We start from the raw sequence: 17,873 nt of genomic DNA on the forward strand, positions 1-17,873 counted from the left end.
CGGGACACATCCCCGCGGCTCCCGCCCGCTGCCGCCGTTCAGGCCCGCCTCCACCCTCGGCACCGCTCGGCCCTGCCGCCGGCCTCGTTCCGCCCCGGCCACAAGGAAAACATTGGGGTACCCCGCTCCTCCCGCCGCTGCATCCCCGCGGCTCTCGTGGTGGACATTTCGTCTCCAAAAAGTTTCAGAAACCGGAAAAACGGTTCACAGGTGGCGGATGGTGTTGGGGCTGCATCGTGAAAGACGTTTTGGTGTTGGTCGAAGAGTGTGGAGGCAGTTGTGGGTGAAGTTATGAGGCTGTTGGAGACATGGTTCTGCAAAAAGGAAACAGAATCAAAGAGTCACGGACTATTCTGAGTTGGAAGGGACCCACAAGGATCCTCAAAGTCCAACTCACAGACCTGCACAGGACAGCCCCAAGAATCCCACCGTGTGCCTAGGATTCCTTTAATTCTGTGAAGCACAACGTCAATCTTACCAAAAATTGCTTAAAAATAGTGGGGATGAAGAACAAAAAAACCCCTTGTGTTAGGTCAAGAAAAAAAGAATAAATGACGTTTAATACGAGGAAATGAGTGAGAAGGGAAGACTCGGCATATTTTAAGGACAAATTGTCTGTAGTTGAGTATTGATGACAGTGTAGCCGAGTGGTCTGGAGGAGAGCTGGCTGCCTCTGAGAGCCGGAGTGTTGATTATTAAAGAATAAAACTSAGGAATGCGGAGGAAAAGAGCCAAACCGATCCACAGGCAGAGGAATCGGAGCYGGCGGTGGAGTGGGAAGTCTCGGCCGCCTTCGTCTCTCCTGGGGGACTGGCTCTGAGCCCTCCGGCCCAGTACGGCCCTTCTCTGTCCCTCTTCACCTCCCCTTCCCCGCACAGGGACTGGTTTGGGGTCTCTGAACGATGCCTGGAGAGGACCTGGCTGGGTGACAGCAAGGTGCGGGCAGCCTTTATTGTGGAAGTCTGAACATGACCTGCGATTTCACACTGCACCTCTTCAACCACGGCAGCCTGGCTGGCCTTTAAAAAATCCTTTGTTTTCTCCGTCAGGATAGATACTTTACGATGAACTTCTGTGTTCAGCCTCTTTTGCTTGCTTGTCACTGCCTGCTTTCCTTTCAGCCTTTCCTGGTGTGTGTTTAGCCGATTCTCTTCGAGAGATGCCTAGAGCCATCTGTGCTGACTGTTGCTACACGTATATGAATGTGTGTGTAGGAGAGGGCAGAGGTGCGCGAGTTTTTCYGTATCTGTGTAACTCCCTGCAGCCCACAAACTTGTGTCGGAGTGCTATTTAAGCGTGCATATGCATGCAGATCTGTGCCTCCGGACAGGCACACATTGTGTAGTAGACTGGAATAGATAGTTCCACAGAATACAGCAATAAACAGAGCAGCTCAGAATCAGTGAGAAAAAAAAAAAAAAAAACCCAACTCCAAAACAAAACAAAAAACAGAGAGAAAGAAAGGAAAAAGGAAAAAGAAAAACAAAACAGAAAGAAAAGGAAGCCTTGCTTCACTGTTAGTGTCTGAACACAAAATGAGGTTTTGTCTCATTGATTAATCTCTCTAGGAGCAGCAAACTGARTATCCTAAACTAGTGTTAGAAGCCAAGTGTATCTGTTTCTCAGAGGAGGAAGCATGTTTTCTTACTGCGGAAAATGAAATCAARTTTGGTGGCAGGCGTTTGTTGTCCAGCAGGGTCAAATGGCCGAAGAAGCAGTCTGGACGCACGTTGCCTTTTTAGGATACGGAGCTGCCAGCAAGCGAGGGTTAACGCCTGCCTCTGTTTGGTTAGAAAGAAAGGGAAAAAAAGAAAAAAAAAAAAAAAGAGAGAAGTTTAACAGTCTCTTTTAGTCTCTTTTGCGAAGTCCGTGCATTGCGAATCCAGCCGCGTTACCATACTAGAGGAAATGAAAAAATGCTTCGGTTTGAGAGAGGACGAGTCCTTTATTTCCCGTATTGGATACGTTTCATGTGTTTTCCGCAACACTCCGGCTTAAGGACATGCCTTTTGAAACACAAACACACGCACAACTCGCACACGCACACACAGATAAGATATGTATTAGATCCTGACACATACGGGGAGGGGGGAAGAGCGGGAGAGAGAGAGAGAGAGAGCGAGAGAGAGAGAGAGAGAGAGAGAGAGAGAGAGGAGAGATCCTCCTACCTGGAGCCATAGATTGCAAGATACGTAGTGTTACCTGGGGAAGTCAGAACAAGTAAAAACAGATTGAACTTCAGGGCTCTATGAGGCAGTTGATCAAGATCAGTGCTTGCTCATTCTCTCCCGCAGACTGTCTGTCTTGAGTTTTTGTTTTACTGTTTTGAGCAGCCCTTTCTATTTTTTCTTCCTCTTTAGCTTTAATATCGGAGCCGGTTTCGGTCACCATGGCTCTGGGAAGAGCTGCCTATCTGCGCGGACTTGACTTTTCACAGCTCGGCCGGCTTTGCTCCTGGGTAGCTTCAGCAATGCTCTTGACTGGGATTTAATCGACAAGATCAGTTCGGCTTTTTGTGCAATTTTTATGGCTCAGTCCATCTTCTAGATCATGCACAGAAACTTTCGGAAGTGGATTTTCTACGTGTTTCTATGCTTTGGAGTCATCTATGTCAAATTAGGGTAAGTCCKTGTGTACGACAAATCTCCTCGGCTTTTGGGTCACTCTAGTGCGGAGTTGGGAGCAAAACGCTGCAAAGGAGAAGAAAATAAGGAAAAGAAAAGATGCGATTATTTGTCTGTGCGCCCCCCCGGGTGCCCAAGCGCCGGGAGTCCCCCGAAGCACGGCCGTGGGTGTCCCCGGTCCCGGGCGATGCCCGGCGGCGGGGAGCTCCGCCCGCACCGAGCTTGMGGGGAGCCGGTCGCGGGTGATGACGGATCCTTTTATTTTGTACTGCTTAAGCGAACTTAAATATTATCTCTGGCTTACAGTACCCTCAGAGGAAAAAAAAAGAAAAGGCAGCCTGACAGAGTTAACTCAGGCGCTGCTGCTGGGACAATAGAGCTGAGGTATTACAGAGGCGAAAGGGGCGGGAGGAGGGGAATCCCTGCTCTGAACCTGCGCTCAGGGATTTGGTTTATGCAGGCCTAGACACAATTTGCGTTTCTATCCATCACACGGACGTGTTGAAATTAACTTGACAACTGGTCCGGCTGCCTCTGCTCTGGTGCTCCCGGAAAGCCAAGCGGGCTCGGGCGAAAGGACGGGCCCGGGGCCCCGGAGGGTGCGGCGGGGGCTCCCGGGGAGCCCGCTGTTTGCTCCTCGGTGTTTGATCAYCGCAATCGAGAGCACGCGGTTATTTTAGTTGCCAAGTTTCGCCCTCTCTCGCTGTGCCTCTCCCCCCAGTGCCTGTATGCCCTTATTAATATTGCTCGTCGCAGTAGGCTGACTTGAGTTGAATTTCCACATTCCTGAGCCCCAGCCGAGTCCTTACCTGTCGAACTACAAACTCTTTAAAGATCCTGTCTTTGCATAGCTGCGGGATTTTTTTTTTTTTTTTTAATGATCAAGAATGCATAAGGTGAGTTGCAATCCAAAAACGCTCGTTTCCCACCTTGAAATCAATACGTGGAAGAGGACGGGGAAGCCTAAGGGCTGCCCCCAAAGGCAGCAGAGCGGGCACAGTTCCCCGGAGCCACGGGCAGGCTGGAGCCCGGCCGGAGCAGTGGAGCGGGAGGGCAGCGGGGAGAGAGGAGCGGCCCGGCCCTGCCCGCCGGGATCCGMCGCCGCCGCGGGCGCTGCTCCGCGCACTTTGCTCGGCGGACAGCCCCGTCCCCGCTGTCAGCAGCCCGGGCAGCGGCGGGAGGAGGGGGCTGACGAGGAGTGGGAGGGAATCTGCAAGAGGGAGCACGCCAGAGACGAGGATTAAAGCTAAACAGCGGGAGAAAGSAATTACACTGGGCTCCTCCGGGATGAGAAAGGGCGCGGCAGGCTCTGTATCCCCCCACCGGGAGCTCCCCCAGCTACGGGCAGTAAGGGCAGAGCTGTCCCATTTACCGTGCGCCAGCGAGACCCGCGGGCTGCCTCCCGGAGGGTACCCAGAGGGTTGCTCGGCGGGCAGCGGCCGGATGGCATCCCTCTGTGTTTGCTTATTTAGGTATTTTTGGCACGGCTCTCGGCCCGCCCCTGCAGCCGCAGGTGCCGCGGCGGTGGCCGGCGGAGCACAGCACTGCCGCGCGGGYGACCCGCGGAGGATGCGCGGATGCGGAAGGGGCACGGCAAACGCCCTCCGCGCTGCCCCCTGCTCTGCTCCGGTGGGGAGGCCGCGTCCGTCCCTACCCGGCTGAGGCACACGGCCGGGGGTAGCTCCAAACCCTGCCTGCTGGAGGCAGGAGGTGCTTTGTACCTTTGCGGGACCAAGTACCTGCACCGCCCTTTGTCGTCGCCGTGGTCGGCAGCGATGGCTCCGTCGTCCTCCAGGCTCGCCCTGCCGGGAGTTCAGATGAGAAGTGGGTTTGGTGAGGCTGTGTATCCATAAACGAAGCGATGACAGGGTACCCAATCTTCTTCAATAGTTGGAGGAGTTTCTACAGCACAAYCCTCACAGAGAGGCAGGCGAGCTCAAAGCAAACGCTTTGCAAAATAAGGGCAGTGATCCTGCTATTMGCTTTCGCTGCGGCGGGAGGGAGCGGAGCCCTGGGCGCATGTTGCAGTCTGGCAGGCAGATCTCTTTTCGAAATTGATTGTGGCTATTTTAGAAGGGGATTCAGAGCAAAAATCACAAGAATGCTGTCGGACTGAGCCTGGAAGTGAAACTGAGCGGACATTAGGAACAGTAAAAGCCCTTGCAGAAACCCTATCAGATCCATCACCATGCCTGTAAGGCGATGAGGATACTTCACTTTCTCTGAACAATAGCAGAGAAATTTGCTCTGAGATCCAGTGCTACTTCTAGGCTAGGCATGAGGGATGCAATTATTTCCTCTTTCATCAGCCACTGGAACTACCATTTTGTTGAAACCATATCCTTTGAGTGTAATGATGCCTTTTCTGGTGAGCTCTGTGCATTGAAAAGGGGGAGGTGAAGGCAGATAAAAYGCAGTCTGTCTTCCAGGGCATTCGGTTGATTTTCAGCAGGAAGGAGAGAGCYGTCGTGTCAGCCACGGCAAGGAAGGGAGGCTTGGCAGGTTGCTTTTTTTTTCCCTGCTGCTGAGCACGTGTTCATGTCTTAATAAAACGTGCTAAAAGCTCCTCTTTCGGTGGCAAACGTGACACCAAGAGGAGAGAAAAAATAACGCAACACATGAGCTGTTGGACTGGCCGGGATGTCTCATGGGGTGACATGGCAGGGTCCCATGAAGAAGCCAATATCTCCTTCAGTTAGGAGGAGAGAGCAGGGTCCCACCCGGGTAGTCCTTCCTCTCAGGGATTTTCCGTTGTTCCCGTTTCTATTTCCGGTCCCCCCGTTTGCTGGAGAAACAGGCTCGAGGTGAAGCATCCCTTGATATTTCTGTCGATGACGTTTCCAGGCACCGAAGAGTAAAGCACCTGCAGCCCCGCTGACTCCATGTGACCYCCCGCGAAAACAGGTCACATCAAATATTGACCTCAGGCAGGATTGAAATGGAAACATTTCCTGCCAAGATCGCAGAGCATTCGGATACCGCTAAATTAATAAATTTAAAATTAAAAATCACAGCAGTGTCACAGATGCAAATCACAGCGGAAGCTCTGGGGATGAGCGATGTGTCTTTTGGAGAGACGGAGAYGCGGGCAATACCCGGATCGGGGATCTGGGGGTAAACCCTACCCTTGTTCTCTTTATTCTGGAGGAAAAGAAGGGTGACAGCCGGGCATCTCCCAAGGGAGCGGGGAAGACCGCGGGGAGAAGGTCACGGTGCGGTTAGAGGGATGTGGGCGGTGGGACCTGGGGCTGCCCAAGGAAGCAACGAAAGGTGCGGGCTTCCCTTCAGGGGACGGCGGAGTCCCTTCCTCCGTGCCGATCCGAGCTGAGAGCGCACAAGGCTGCGGGCGTCGGGAGCCCCGGCCCATCCTGGCAGGCCGGACCACGCCGCGCCCTCTCGGAACTCCCAGGGACGCTGCGGGACAGCTGGCCCCGCTCCCCTCCCTTGCGGCGAAGCTCCCCTCGCTTTTGCGGCATTTGAAGGAAAGGGCAACGAAATCGCGCTGCCCTCGTCGCCCCCGGGGCTGTCTGGACGCGGGGAACCCCCCCAGGCCGGCCCTGTCCCCCCGGTCCCGGGCAGGCAGCGGCCGGGGCGCAGCCTCGACGGCGGGCAGCACGTGGAGCCCCGGCGAGGCCCCGAGAGGAGACCCGSGGGATTTACTCCCGGAGCGCCGGACGGTGCGGCCGCGGCCCGGGACTGCCTGGTGCCGTCCCGCCGGGGGGACCGTGGGCTCCCCGAGCCCTCCACGGCCACCTGCCGTCATGCTGCTGCCGCCGCCTTCCCTGCCCTCCCGTCGGCCGGACACCCGCTCGTTCTGAGAGTCATTGTTGCCTTCTTTCCCCCGRCACTGGACTTGCAGCTCGGTGAGATACAAGAAACGCAGGGTTCCGTCCAGAAAGGACCAGGTGTGCTGCCGCCTGGAGAACCTTCCCGGCTTCCGACTCGCCCTTCTGCCGGACCCTTCCCCAGGCTTGGGGTAAAAAAGGAACCGCGGCTGGGAATGTATAGATAATTGGGGGGAAAAAGCAAACCGTTTATTCGTGCTTGCCCGACTATAGTGTCGGAAACAATTTCAGTTTCATTCTGCCCATTTTGTCCAAAATACACGTTTGTGGAAGAAGGAGCGACAGATGCTGAAGTACCCGTGTTAGGCGTTACCGACAATACCTGTCTCCCCGTGTGACATTTTATTAAAAGGAATGTTTTCGTCTTCAATCAACAAAATGAGTGCGGTTTTCGCCACCMCGGCTGACATACGTATAGAAACCATTTGGATGGAATTTACAAGGTTATTCTCATCATYTTCGTCGTAATCGTCATCCTCCTTCTCTTCCTCATCGTTCATCATCAGTAATTTTTAAACATAATAACCGGCCCGTGGTTTTAGAATAAAAATTAACTCCCCGAAAAGAAACTGYCCGGTTTGGTTTCTTTATACGACTTTTCTTCCCCTACACAACAGATCTGTGGATAAAGTCAGTGTCGACCCGAAAACTGTGGAAATTGGCAAACCGTCTTCGTTTCAGCTGGAGCGGGTCAAACTTCGCCAGCACAAGTTCGAAGTTTTCCAGCGCCAGCATTTGCTTTGCACTTTTACGGTTCGTTCTCCCCCCTCCTTTCCCCGCCCAGGCACATCTTTATAAGCAGACGCACATTTCAAACACCTATCCGGAGCGGAACAAATGCTAGAAATGAAACATTCAAAGTGGCTACTCGTTCTCCTGGTTTCACGTTCAGCAGCGTTGCCCCAGCCACATGTCCAGGAGGGGAAAGGACACTGAAGGAGATTCACATCTCTAACTCTTTCCCTGTACATACACTGGAACGCACGCTCGCAGAAGTATAGATACGACCATTTAAAATTTTTAAATAATTACAAGTAAGGCTATTCTGGGTTTTAAGCAATCGTTGAAAGGCTTAAGCTTTTGTCTCTCGGTAATCGAGATCAGCGTTTCACGAAAGGACATTGACTGCCCCAACGCCTGTGTTGAACTTGCAGATGAAAGCGGTTAAAGCAACCAAACCCCGAAAAGATTTTTATCGGATATTGAGCGACATACAACGTTTCTGCATCAGTTCTGCAACTCCCATTCCATCTGAGGGAATATTTCGTTGTGTCGCAGAGACAGCTGCACCCTTGCGCTGGGACTGGTTAACCGGAGGAGGTGTACCCAGGGTGTTTAGTAGAGCGCTTAGCCAAAGGATCTTCTTGTCATCAGCCAATTAACCTGAGGTGAACATTTACAGACCGAGGACACTTTGGAGTYTGGTTCTTGCTCATTTCAGCTGCATTTGTGTTTAAGTGCCTTCGGTGGCCGTTTCTCTCTCGGGGTTCGTTTTCAACCCCCAGCCCCGGTATCCACAGCGCGCGTCTTTGTACCATCGCTCTCAGCACTTCCGAAATGAAGGACAGACGTCCRACGATGCGAAGAGGAAAAGCGACTGCTCCTGCACGACTGGGGCTGCTGGGGGCGACGGGCTCCCCCCCGCCGGAGCGGGAGGGGTCGAGCATCCCTTGGCCGTGGGGTGCGGCGGTGCCGAGSGCAGGAGTCGCTCAGCTCAGGGGGAAGGCGAGAGAGAGGCGACAAACCTGCCGGGAAACGCCTCTCCGGACTCGCATCTTCTCGGCAAGGAGAGAGGGAGAGGGAAGAGCCGGGACGAAAACTCTTCCTGCGGGAGCCGCGAGAGGTGTGGGGAGCCGGCAGCCGCCGCTCGCTCCTCACCCGGCCGCTCCACGTCGTTCCCTGCCCTGCTCTCACGCCAAACCCCATCTCGCCAGGAAGCCACGAGTGTGCATGACTTTATTTCTCACTCAGGCAGGCTATGACTACGTATGYGTCCCTTTTATTTTTTTGACGTTGCCGCAGAATTCGAAGCTTAATTTTTAACACCGGGGGAACAATAACAGCTAAACCCCAGTCGAGGCTGGAGGGAAAGGCGGAACCCTTCGGTGGAATCGGGGCAGACGACCACAGAAAGGCAATTAATGGAGAGCGGAGCTGGGAGCTGCCAGCTCGTTCAGGATCTCTCCCAGGACGAGCWAAGGGGGAAGAGTTAAAAATGCCCCATGGATCGCGAAAAGGAGCGTTTGCCGGGCGAGGCTGAAGGAGAGGGCTCAGCCAGGGAGCACGGATTCATTGCAGCCCGGGCTAGATCAGTGTCTTTCCATTGTCATCCTCCCCTTAAAAAAAAAAAAAAAAAAAAAAAAAAAAAAAAAAATCCAGTAAAAAAAAAAAAAAAAAAAAAAAAAAAAAGGAGAGGGAGAGAAAAAAAGTAGGCGGATTGCAGTGACTGACTGCCCAATGGCAGCCCCGGGTCTCAGGAGAGTTGCAGAGACAGGGAGAGAGAGAGAGAGAGGCACTTTCTGCCATCCAAATCCCTTAAACCATCCTCATTCCAACACGAGAACCCACTGTAACAACTTCCAACCACTGAGACATGACAGGCAGGAGCCCAGAGGCAGCAGCAGCAGCGAGAGCAGCAGCAGCAGCAGCACACACCCTGCACAGGGAGCAGCATTAGCACCAGGGGAATACTACACACAACAATACAAACAAACAAACAAACAAACAAAGCCCCCCCAAGCCCAAGGGACTGGATTCCAACTCAGATTCAAGCCACAGCTGACACCAAAAAGGGTGGGGAATTACGACCAGGGGGGGCCAGAAAGGAATAACCAAGGAAGCGAACTCAAGAGTGTAAACGGGATTCAGCCATGATCCTTTTTTCATCTCGCAGTGTGTTACTCTCAGTGTATTACCCTCAGATTTTCCTCATCCTTACCAGTGGGAGTTACCTGTAAGTGATCCAGATTTTTTTTTTTTTTTCCAAATACTGTTTGCAATGCCCCCGCTAGCAGCTACCTAGGGGCAATGCGCAGAGCGAGCAGAGGGAGCCGGGAGAAGGCAGCACGGGCGGCAGCTCCGTGCGGTGCGTGGTGGTGAGGATGGTGGTGGTGGTGGCGGTGGCGGCGGAGGAGGAGGAGGAGGAGGAGGAGATGCCGTGCTGGTGGCGGTGCTGGCGCTGCTGGTCGGACCCCGCCGGGGGAAGGGACGCACCGCCAGGTAACTCCCGGGGCTGCCCCGCCGGCGGGGCCGGGGCCCGGCGTGCCCGCAGCSGGGGTGGCGCACCTGGGAGGGCGGCGGGGCAACGGGGCACGGAGCGGCCGGCGTCTCCCCTGGGGACTCCGACCCCGACTCCTCCTCCTGCCAAACCGGAGATGGGCATCGCTTCGCGCCCGTCGGGGGAAGGCTGTTTATGTGCGGAGATGCCGGGGAGAGYGGGGCCGCCGCAGCCGGCTGCGAGCGCCCAACCCGGGCCGCCCGCCGAGAGCCTCCGCCGCCGAGGCGCTCGCCGGCCGTCTTCTTTCGCTCCGGAGGGCTCTCCAGTCCCGCAGTTGGAGCTGGCTCCAGGACGTTTTCCTTGTGAGGAAGGGGGTGGAGGTAGGGGTGGGGGAAATGAGAGTCGGTGGGTGGGACTGCGAGGAATTTCGGTCTCTTTTTTTAATATCTATATCTGTATCTATCGTTGCGGTGGATAAGGAGCGGCTGGGCTAGTCCGTGCGGGCTGCGGAGAGAATGTCCACCGTCGTTCTCCTGCAGGTCCCCCGGCAGGTCTCCGTGCCCGCCGGGCGCCGCGTTAGGGTGGCGGGGGTGGTGGGCCGGGGTCCCCGCGCCGGCCGGAGGGGAGCCGGGCCCGTCCGGGGCTGTAGCCGGAGTCCGGAGGGGCTGCCGGGGAGCTGTCAAGGGCTTCTGCTCTCCCGCGCTCCGGACGAGAGCTGACCGCGGAGGGGGCAGCCGTGCCGAGAGGGGAGCGCTGGGGGCGGCAGGTACCGGCGGAGGGAGCCGGGGGAGAATCGGGGAGCGTTCTCCCTCCCCCGAGCATCCCCCAGCCCCGGGGATACCGCAAGGCTCCCCGTGCCGGAGAGCGGGGATCGGGCCTGGGGAGCTTTGGGGCGGTTCGGAGCCGGCCAAGGCTGCCGGGGCCGCGGCAGAGGGGTTCACCTCGGTCGGTGGTGGGGWACCCCACCTCGGCGGCCCCGGCCCCGCGTTCATCTCGGCTGCCGGGGCTGGATGGAATACCCTGCTCTCCCACCCCCATGCCGACCCCAGTTTTTGTGCCCCGACGGATGCAAATTTGAGCTCCTGTCCGTGAACTGTATGTGGATTTATATATGTATATGTATATATATATATTTTTTTTTTTTTCTATGCATGCACAGGAGCACATGCACATAAACGAGCACGTGTGCGTGTGTTCCTGTGTGTCTGCGTCTGTCTGTTTTCTGTGGGCTCTGGAAAAAACATATCCCACCGCTATGGGAGAGAAGTAGGAATAAACACACCCTTAAAAAGAAACTAAAAGCCTGTTTCTACATTCTTAATTCTTAATGAAATGCACATGTCTTGGCCACAGATTTTTAAAAGTGCTTAGATTTATGGAAGCACGTTCGGTTAATGCAGGCAGGGCTGTCTGTTTCTGTTCACAGGAGGGATGTCTGCTGCGTAGGTGACCGATAGCTTGTAAAACAGTTGCAGTGCTATCTTTGGTTGGTTGGGTTTTTTTGTTTTGTTTTGTTTTTTGGTGGTTTTTTTTTTTNTTTAGACAGGAGGAAGGAGCCGTAATAAATAAATAAATACACCCTTTTAATATAAGCGTAGCCATATTTTTCTCAAAACCGTAGGAAATTACTATCCTACAAAGTTTTCCTTCTATAAATAGTTCAAATCTTAAAACAAAAGTTTTCAACCGCACACCAGATGCTGGGATGCTAGCGGTTTCCCTTGCTGTGTGACATAATTATAAGGTCCGAAAGCAAAAGCTATAGAAGTATAATAATAATACTAAGGCGACTGCTGAGGGGAAATACAAGGGAAGCAATGCCTGCTTTATTTAAAGGCAACTGCTCGGGGATCTTTTGAGCGCTGCCCCGCGACAATGAGAAGTTGTGGCGGATAAATAATGCTCTCTCGCCTTTGCCTGGGCCGTCCCCCGTTCATCCCCTCCGCGGCAGGTCACTCGGAGCTGGACCCGCGGAGCCGGAGCCGAGATGGCTATTGCAGCCCAGCAGAGCAGAAGCGAAAGGGATCAGGAGGTGAAACCCAACAAAGCGGAGCCCCAAAGCGCCGCGCACCTCCCTCCATCCATCACTCCGGAGGGACGGAGCCGACCGCTTTCCCGGGGAGAAAGCAGCGCCGGGGGACGCCGGGGACGGGGTGCCCGGGACCCGACCCCCACGGCTCCCCCTCCGCGCCACCCCCGGCCCAGCCCCCGGCCACACTTGCTCCGTCTGCTCTGTGTCCCCTCCATCGCTCCCAGGGAGCGGGAGAGCGGCGGGAGAGCCGGGAGGGCTGCGGGGCTTTGCCTCCCTCCCCTTAGGAAGGGAAAAGAAAGGAGTTATTTCGGTACTTAATGGAGAGTAGCCTAGTGAACTTGTGGTGTTTGTCTGGTTGGTAAATATACTTCTCTGGCTTAGTAATGGGAGCTTGTGAAGATTAAAGCACAGCAGAGCCTGTTAGAGCATTATCTGCTGGTGTCCGTTTCTGCTACCCTCGCTCTCCTGAGCAGAGGATGCTTCCCAAGCTGCTCTTTAGTGAGCTCGCAGGGATTGTCAATGGATATGTTTATTTTCTCCGAGATTTSTATCATCTTTTGGCTATCGGAACGACCCCTGGGCTTCTGCACTGTTGCTCCTTCAGGGGTGGAGGCGTAACTACGGGGGGCGAGCTGCAGCGGGCGAGCAAACGGGAGTGCGGGGTGTCCTTGTTCGGTCTCTCTCGGTGCGGGGAATGCAGGGCGGGGGTGATGGGATCCTGCCCGGTTATTCTGCGAGAAAACCTGCCAAGCAAAAATCTTAGCGCGATGAAATGGGGTTTTCAGAACCCAAAAGGCAAAGGTGAAACGAAATAAAAAAGGCAYCATACCTTAGTGTTTTGTATGCAGTAGCTGGGAAGAAAGTTAGATTACAGTCGTCTACATCCAAAATTGAAAAACCAACTCCTTTATAGAATTTATTTCTATGTTGTGAGTGTGCTATCTGATAAAGTCACCTTCAGTGTGCTTACTTGGTGTCCTTTGGCCTGCTGAGGCACTGTAAAYGTTTCTACAACCAGGAGAAATTTGTGTCTATCTTAGAAAAAGAAAACTGACTGAGGCTGCAATAGCGGATGTATTTTAACTCACTGGACATATTTTGGTAATCCAATTAAATATTTAAGGTATAAARCTGCCATTAAATAATATCAATGTAATTAGTAGAAACGTCTATATCCCAGGATTATGTAGGAGACTGTTGCTGTTTCTTGTAGCGCATATGGGAGTCTGTACACACACGTATATTCAGCTGCTTCCAGGGAAGGTGGTGCTTGTCCTTTTTTCACTGGTGCATCCCTTTCACTGTTCATCTTCTTTGGGGGTGGATGCACTCACCAGCAACGTGAGAGTCRGTTCTTAAGGAGCTTATTTAGGGATTATCTGCTGGCTCATAGATACAGTTAATTCAGTTATTTGCTCTAAAGTGATGTGGAGTAACTCATAAGTGTGTGTGAGTGCGTGTAGTAATAGCAGCACAAATCTTCAAAGCAGATACATTTTCTAACACTGTAACACAGCAAGTAATTTATATTGGTGAGTAGATATCACTGCTTGGTTTGGAAATGTAGAGGAAGAAAAATCCTCTGCAGGTTTTGCATCTGTTCTGCTGGCAYTCCCACACCCTTACAATTCAGTGCCCTTTACAACAGGGCTTCTCCACACTTGTGGGAAGCAGATTAAAGGAATGCACATTGTTCATATGCCGACAGGAAAGTGCTCATGCCTAATCCCTGAAGATTAGGGTTGCTGGAGAGAGTCCCTGGGGTTTGTCTCTTAATCTGTCAGTGCTGGAGGGAGCTGCACAGGCAGAGAACAGCCCGGGGCTCTGTGGGGCAGAGCCKTCGAGGGAACAGCGGGCACAGCTTCACCAGGAATTGCTGCCGGCATGACTGGTGCTCCCATTTCAGCTGGGACAGTCAGGGTAACACGCCAGAGGCTGGCCCACTCTGCCCGTCCTGGTYAGATCAGGGCAGGATCAGCCTCAGTGACTGAGCTGGCTGTTGTGGCAATAGGATTGTCTCTGGCTCAGTCACCGGGCTGCTTTCGCGCCTTGTTCATTTTGTACCTGAGACTTTAGGGCAGATTTACTCTCTCAGCCTCTATTTATGTGGTRGACAATGCCCGAGGAGAGCTCTGTTGAGATCCTCAGATTCCCCTTTTACATGGTACTGTAATAATGATCCCATATAAGAGGATTTGGAATAGGACTTCCACTTCACCATCCCTCAGAGATGTGTTTGCTCATAGACAGAACAGGTGAATCTTCAAAGGGTATCAGGTATTTTCAGGTTCATCTAAAGCTAATGCTTTTGCTCAGCAGAAAAGAGAAAGTTAAAGGATATTTTTATGCTGGACTGCCATAAGATTGTCTTATTTGCCCAACACAGGACATTTCCATGTATTGAAGCAGCTACACAAAGATGGGAGAATGATTCTGATCTGATTTCTTGGTAGCTCTAGAAGGAAAAGTCCAGCATTCCACTGAGAGACCCAGAATAAAACTCACTGTGTAAAACCAGGGATCTCTGGTAAATCTGTGACTGGCCACTCCTCTCCCTGCCAAGGTCCAGGTCAAGCACTCGAATTCTGAATGTCCTTGAATCCAAACACATTTGGATTTGAATGAAGGCAACTCCCCCCATCCTGCAACAATCTGGCTCCAGGAATTAGATGTTTAGCACACCTTGAAAAACAAAAAAAAAAAAAAAAAAAAAAAAAAAAAAAAAAAAAAAAAAAAAAAAAAAAAAAAAAAAAAAAAAGATTTTAGAAATTACAAGGAAAGGTGGCAGCATCCAGAATGTGTAGGATGATAGCATAGAATTATTACATGTCTAGCATTACTAACCATAATATAAAAAGGGTATATAAAGCATGGAATATTCATATGAGTAGGTAAGACTGAATGCAGATATTTTTGAGTATTAAATACCCAACAAGGCTAATCCCTCAGAAGAGAGTCTTTCAAAGAAGGTGTTAAAGAGCTGAACACAGTGACCTGCAATCACAGTCAGACTGACAAACACYTTTTATGCCATGGGGCAAACTCACTGTGAGCACCTGGCCGTATGGCATGCTGGGGGTAGGATGGTGTAATGGGATTTCCCAGAGCATGGGACTGTGTAATTTAGGCTGAAATGCACTCAGAGAGCCTCCTAACCCTGAAATGCACTCAGAGAGCCTCCTAACCCTGAAATGCAGTTTAACCCTCTAGTCCTCCCAAGCTACCCCAAGCAACAGAAAGTAGATCAGAGGAACTCTGCAGACATGCTGTCACCGTGCCTTACAGAGCTGGTGGATGTTGCAAGCCCTATTTCTTCAGCCCATATTTTGACCTCCATGGACTCTCACAGATTCCTTTCGTGGCTGTTGGAAAAGCACCTCCACCTGTCAGTTACCTCACTGATGGCTTTGTGCAGCTCCAGGATCCCCTGTCTCTTGGCTTTTCTCATTATAATTGCTCTTTGCCCCTTGATGTTCCACTGCCCTTCTGCAGAGCATCTCCCCAGCCCACCCCGGGTGCATAACTTATGTAGTGTTACAGTAAAATTCTGCGTGGAAAGGTTCTGTGGGAGCCAGCCAGGCCTCTCTCTGTGAGAACTATGACTGAAAAGCAAAATCTCCGTGACTTTTTTTGTTCGGGGATGATGCCATGAATGTGTGAATGCTCTGTTAATGATCTGAGGAAACTCATCCCTGAAAGCTTCAGCCTCACAAACCCAGGATTACGTGGGAGGATAAGGAAGTCCAGGAGTGCTGGCACTGAAGTGCTCTRGAAGAAAAGCCAAGTTTCTGGAGAATGTCCTTCAGTCTTTCAAGGGTTGTAAGCACCSTCTCCTCTTTTACCCTCCCTCCAATCCTCCCCCAAAGTTGGAAGGATCTATTTTYTCTCCATGTAGAGAACTGCACAGGACTTGCTGTTTGCTTCTTGCTGAGACAATTCCTGTGTATTTGCATTTGCTACATCCATGACTAAGGAACATTCCAAACACTGCACTGGTGAAAATGGGAAGRAATTCTAGATACAGAGACTTCAGTATTTGCTCGATAGGTTTTTCTGTCCTTCTGCATTTCTATGACTTCTCCCTTCTGTTACTGCCAAAATGTTTTTAGGACAAACCTTTGGATAATATGCTGAGTTGTTTTTTCTATGCTTTCCTCTTGGGCTTCCTTTCTAAAAATCAGTTTTCTGGATGGAGCTGAAAGTTYACTGCCTTGTTCAGTTCTAATGATGTGTGGCCAGCTTTTCTGAAGTTAGTTAAGGCTGAGGAGTTGCTCTCATCATAAAAACATTTTCCATTAGGATCTGACAGAAGATGATTACCACCTAATTATTTTACAGCAAATCATACCTTCTCTAGAAAATCTCAAGACAGGGTAAATCAGAGAGTTATTGTATCTTTTTCCTTTCTGRAAACAATCTCAGTAGTGCACACAGTTTGTACCAATATTGCTATTGCTGCTTTGAACATTTATTTTTGTTTCAGTCTATGTTGTGAATCAGATTTCCCTTAAAAAAGGATAAACTTCATGTTTATGCAAAAATCCCACTTAATCATCATGGTGACAGTCTTTGTTCCAGCTCTTTGTCCAAGGTCAGATTTCTGAGTTCCTAATAAGGRGAAAAAAGACAYCCAATGGTAYAAGAAGTGTGCAAGTGAAGCTGTTTGACACGGGGCAGAAGAATTTCCCCCATGCAGTGGCACCAAGGCCACCAGTCCCTGCATGTCCCAAATGTTTTATTTGAAGCAGAGCCTCAGTTACTGAGCAGTGACGCCACTTTCAGAGCTGCTRGAACTCTGTGGACTTTTCTGGCAGATTTGTGATGCAAAGGCCGTGCTGGCGAGCTGCATCTTCCACCAGCTCCTACTTGGAATGCACAACAAAGGCATTCAGAATCATTTCCTGCTGGGTGGCCATCACTGTGGAGCATTTTGGGAACTCTTATGTCTTGTCCTTTGAGCACTGAGGCTTCTCAGCTCTGAGGCCAAATMCACAGCTCAGAAAGATCATAAAGCAGGAGTGGCTCGGCTGCAGTCAACAGAGTGACTCCAGGGCAAGCAAGGGGAGGACCAAACAGAAAATCAGCACCAGCCTGGTCCTTGCAGCACCCCTTTGAATGAAGCCTTGACAAGGACTGACATTTTATGCAATTTATAGGGAATCCAGCCATAGCTGGCAAGAACATACAGCAAAGACAATATTAATGAGAGGCCATACCAGACAAAACCCAAAATCAGTTCCACGAGTCACTGACAGGATCAGGGCCTTTGGAATCAGCAAGACCAGATATAAACACAAAACCTTATTTAATTTTTTGAGGGGAGAAACATACCCAAAACCTTTAGCTGTTAGGTGTGAGGTATTGCAGAGCAGCCCARTTTTCAAAGCTGGAAGCAAGTACACACCAGAAGGATGGAAACCACTGTGTGCCTGCAAACAGGGCCTGGGAAATGGTTTGAATTGTGTCTAATTTAAAATTTTAAAGTGCTGCAGTACCGGGACTGAATRTCATATCCACCTTCCCAGTGTGGCTGAAGTGAGACGTAATTATCAAATGTGACTACTGTTTAATAATAGTTTCTTCCATTCGAGGGTTGTAAGTGAATTAATCCCAGCAGTGAATTGCAGTGGATGGGGTGAGGATCATTTCCTTCTGTGCAGGGGGGAAGTGCAGGTGGAGAGCTGCATGGGCGTGCAGGAGCTGCACCAGTGCCAGCATTCCCGGGGCAGAAGAGCCTCAGGAAAGGTCCAAGAACATCTCTGATTGATCTGARCCCTGGCCAGGCTGTGATGAGGACAGGAATGGGCCGAGCCTGGGCCGATGCCTGAGATGCTGAACAGTGTCGTGGCTTCTGCCTGCCTCAGTTTCCCACAGCTTTAACAGGGCATCTGGCAAGGCTTGAAGGGAGGGAGGGGCAGGAGGGTGAGAGCTGCCACAGCATTTTGGAAAGAGCAAATGCAGCGTCAGGGCCGTGTCATGGCTCTCAGGGACTCTGTCTCACCCAAAAYGCCAGGTCACCATGGCCTCAGGGACACACCGGGGAAAAGGCTGCTCTCCAAAGATATGAGTGCCATTCCTGACTGTGCCTGCTCCTTCTGTGGGAGCCAGAGAGCCCCGGTGGGTGGCACGGAGCCAGGCTTGGCCTTGGAGTGCTG

The 17,873-nt window shown here is 51.8% G+C and overlaps 1 protein-coding gene across 1 annotated transcript in view; it reads left to right on the forward strand.

The window, feature by feature from the left end:
* The first annotated feature begins 1,905 nt into the window (after positions 1 to 1,905).
* The window catches only part of WNT7B (Wnt family member 7B), an 82,357-nt gene continuing 66,389 nt past the window's right edge, over positions 1,906 to 17,873 (forward strand). The window contains exon 1 of the mRNA XM_057373423.1: positions 1,906 to 2,621. Coding sequence (XP_057229406.1) covers positions 2,551 to 2,621 — 71 coding nt within the window. The 5' untranslated portion in view covers positions 1,906 to 2,550. The remainder of the gene's footprint in view (positions 2,622 to 17,873) is intronic.

This window comes from Malurus melanocephalus, unplaced genomic scaffold (genome assembly GCF_030028575.1).
Source record: "Malurus melanocephalus ecotype Western Australia unplaced genomic scaffold, MMel_1.1 scaffold_197, whole genome shotgun sequence".
NCBI lineage: Eukaryota > Metazoa > Chordata > Aves > Passeriformes > Maluridae > Malurus > Malurus melanocephalus.